Source organism: Oncorhynchus masou, chromosome 19 (assembly GCF_036934945.1).
Source record: "Oncorhynchus masou masou isolate Uvic2021 chromosome 19, UVic_Omas_1.1, whole genome shotgun sequence".
Classification (NCBI taxonomy): domain Eukaryota; kingdom Metazoa; phylum Chordata; class Actinopteri; order Salmoniformes; family Salmonidae; genus Oncorhynchus; species Oncorhynchus masou.
The window spans coordinates 30,805,370-30,808,476 of record NC_088230.1 but is presented as its reverse complement, the minus strand read 5'-3'; the positions used below and the strand labels follow the sequence as shown (position 1 = coordinate 30,808,476).

Here is a 3,107-nt window from a genome sequence, read left to right as displayed (position 1 = left end):
GAAACAGACACATTTCAACATCAACTGTTCAGAGGAGACTGCATGACTAAGGCCTCTGTGGTCGAATTGTAACAAAGAAACCACTACTAAAGGACACCAATAATAAGAAGAGACTTGCTTGGGCCAAGAAACACGAGCACTGGATATTAGATCCGTGGAAATCTGTCCTTTAGTCCGATGAGTCCAAATTTGAGATTTTTGGTTCCAAAAGCTGTGTCTTTGTAACACAGAGAAGGTGAACGGATGATCTCCGCATGTGTGGTTGCCACGTGAAGCATGGAGGAGGAGGTGTGATAGTGTCGGGGTGCTTTGCTGGTGACAGTCTGTGATTTATTTAAAATTCAAGGCACACTTAACCAGCATGCCTACCACAGCATTCTGCAGCGATTACGCCATCCTATCATTTGTTTTTCAATAGGACAATGATCCAACACACCTCCAGGCTATGTAAGGGCTATTTGACCTAGAAGGAGAGTGATTGAGTGCTGCATCAGATGACCTTGCCTCCACAATTACCGGACTTCAACCCAATTGAGATGGTCTGGGATGAGTTGAACCGCAGAGTGAAGGAAAAGCAGCCAACAAGTGCTCAGCATATGTGGGAACTCCTTCAAGACTGTTCGAAAAGCATTCTAGGTTAAACTGGTTGAGAGATGGCTACTTTGAAGAATATAAAATATATTTTGATTTGTTGAACACCTTTTTGGTTACTATGTGATTCCATGTGTGTTATTTAATAGATTTGATGTCTTCACTATTGTTCTACAATGTAGAATATAGTAAAATAAAGAAAAATCCTTGAATGAGTAGGTGTCCAAACTTTTGACTGGTACTGTATATGTTTTAGATACTTCAAGAGGTCTTAAAATTAAAAATCAAATAGCTTAGTGATTATTGGTTTGACCTCTTGAAAACAATTCATTTCAAGGATCCTGCACATCACTGACCCTTCCAAAATGGTGTTTGGTTTGGGGAGGGGGGAAATGCGCTCTTTTCCGTCTTGCATCTGATTGGACAATAATTACACACGTGCTTTAGTCAGTGGTCTTCAAATTGACCCTCCAAGTCCCTCTCCTAAACATTTGAGTTTCAGACATTTGTGCTGACTGGGTAAACTGGCAATAACTTGAACGGACGCGAGAAGAAAACATTGGTACAATGAAGTCTTTATTCGGGAGTCTCGTCTACTGCATTTTCCTCTTTGTGTCTGATGTATACGGAACGCACCGTTTGCATGGATTCGATCCACAGAAGGTTACTGCTCAAAGTTATGCACAACGTAGAAATATTGCCCGGCCACCGCTGCGGACGCTCGCTCCTTCAGGTAGGTTTTCAGAGAAAGGTGTCGGTCCCCCATACACCTTTCTATTTGTGTTTGTGTTTTGTGTCATGATACACACTGAATATCACTTGATTGTTTAGCCAACTACATTTTCCGCCAAAATTGAAAAGAGCTTTTTGAATTCAATTATTTGTCTAATCCGATCAAAATCTCGTGCGAACTACTCGTAGTCTGTCCACGAGAGATTAATCCGATAATTTTATGCTTCTCCTCATTGGGAACCAACCAAGTGTCCGTGCGTAAAAATCGCGTAAAATATGCACGGAACAATTGGTTTTATTATAGCCACTCCTTGAATTGTAGATAATTCGGTCTGCTATAAATTTGCACAATTCCAGTAACTTTTAACCTGGTTTTCCAGAAATCCTGGTTGGAGATTCCTTTTGGGAACGTTACCAGAATTTTGCAACCCTAGTCTGCTATGTGGAAATTCTAATACGTGTACTAAGGTACTTGGACATATGCATTCCATGTTCATGCAGTTCAACAGGGCAATCACTCATTATAGATTTACATTGACTTTTTTTAACCATACAATTTCAAAATAGACAAATTATACTTGATTTTGCTTTGTTGGCTAAACAATGACATCCAAGTTTATAAAACCGATACCATATCTGTCAAATCTATATGTGCTACAAGACTAAATGCATGTGTAAGTAATTTATCTTCATTTTCATTTTATAAGTGCGATATTCTTCTATGCTGGTTCGAAACGAGCCAAGCGGCTACCAGCTCAAATGTCACTCATGCTTCAAAAACTAATCAGTATTCTCATGCTAACTCTTAAAGCAAGCAGAGTTCATTCTCACATCAACACACCCATAACTATAATTTATACAAACTCACATTGAAGCATATCTATCATTCATACAAACTCGCTTCGAAACTATAATTCATAAAGACTCACAGCTTTCCCATTTGCTGACTAACTAATTTGCTCTACCGCTCCTCCTCTCCTCCTCTGGTGGCCCCTAGTTCACGCCAGTGCATACAGGCATAGAGGCTATCACTACCACCACCAGCCACCAGGGATCCACCTGCCCGTGGTTTACCAACAACCTGGCCCTCTATCTCCACCCGTGGCTTACCCCAGATCCTCTGTCCCCTTACCACCTTACCAACACAGAGCGCCACCTGTGGTGTACAACCTATACCAAGACCTTTCACCTCCAGTAGTTCACCACCACCCGTTTAAAGTTTTTTTCCCACCAGTGAGCCACCACCACAAATTCAAAGGTAAATGTCCACACATTTTACCTCTGGTACAGCCTAAACCTACTACAGTGCCAACGACCCCTGTGGTGTACCTACCCACCACAGTTCCAACTCTACCATCAGTGACTACATTGCAACCGGTGATGACCACCTTGCCACTGGAGGTGTCCACCACCCCCGTGCCGCCAACACTACCTGTCAGTACCCAAAGCGGCGTTGTCATCACCACCACCAGTGTGGAGACAGGTAGAAGCCAGGTTTCCCTTCCTACCCAACCAATTCAATCCATAGTTGTCCAGGTCAGCTCTGTCTTTTTATTTTATAATAGCACAGGACTACTGTCACATAATCAACTATTCTCATTGATAATTTCATCACATAATCAACCAGACAGAATTTATGTTATTTGCAATCTAATAATGACAAAACACCATACAATACTGGGGTGAAGCATTCCGGAACAAGTCAAAAAATACTTTCTTGTTCTCCGCAGTTTATAATTTGGAACAGAAAAACTATGAATAACTGGAAATACATTTAAATACTT

General features: G+C 41.3%; 1 protein-coding gene across 1 annotated transcript in view; it reads left to right on the top strand.

The window, feature by feature from the left end:
• Nucleotides 1-1,102: 1,102 nt before the first annotated feature.
• matn3a (matrilin 3a) overlaps nucleotides 1,103-3,107 on the top strand; it is an 11,409-nt gene continuing 9,404 nt past the window's right edge. The window contains exon 1 of the mRNA XM_064924657.1: nucleotides 1,103-1,324. Within this exon, the coding sequence (XP_064780729.1) occupies nucleotides 1,159-1,324 (166 nt within the window). The 5' untranslated portion in view covers nucleotides 1,103-1,158. The remainder of the gene's footprint in view (nucleotides 1,325-3,107) is intronic.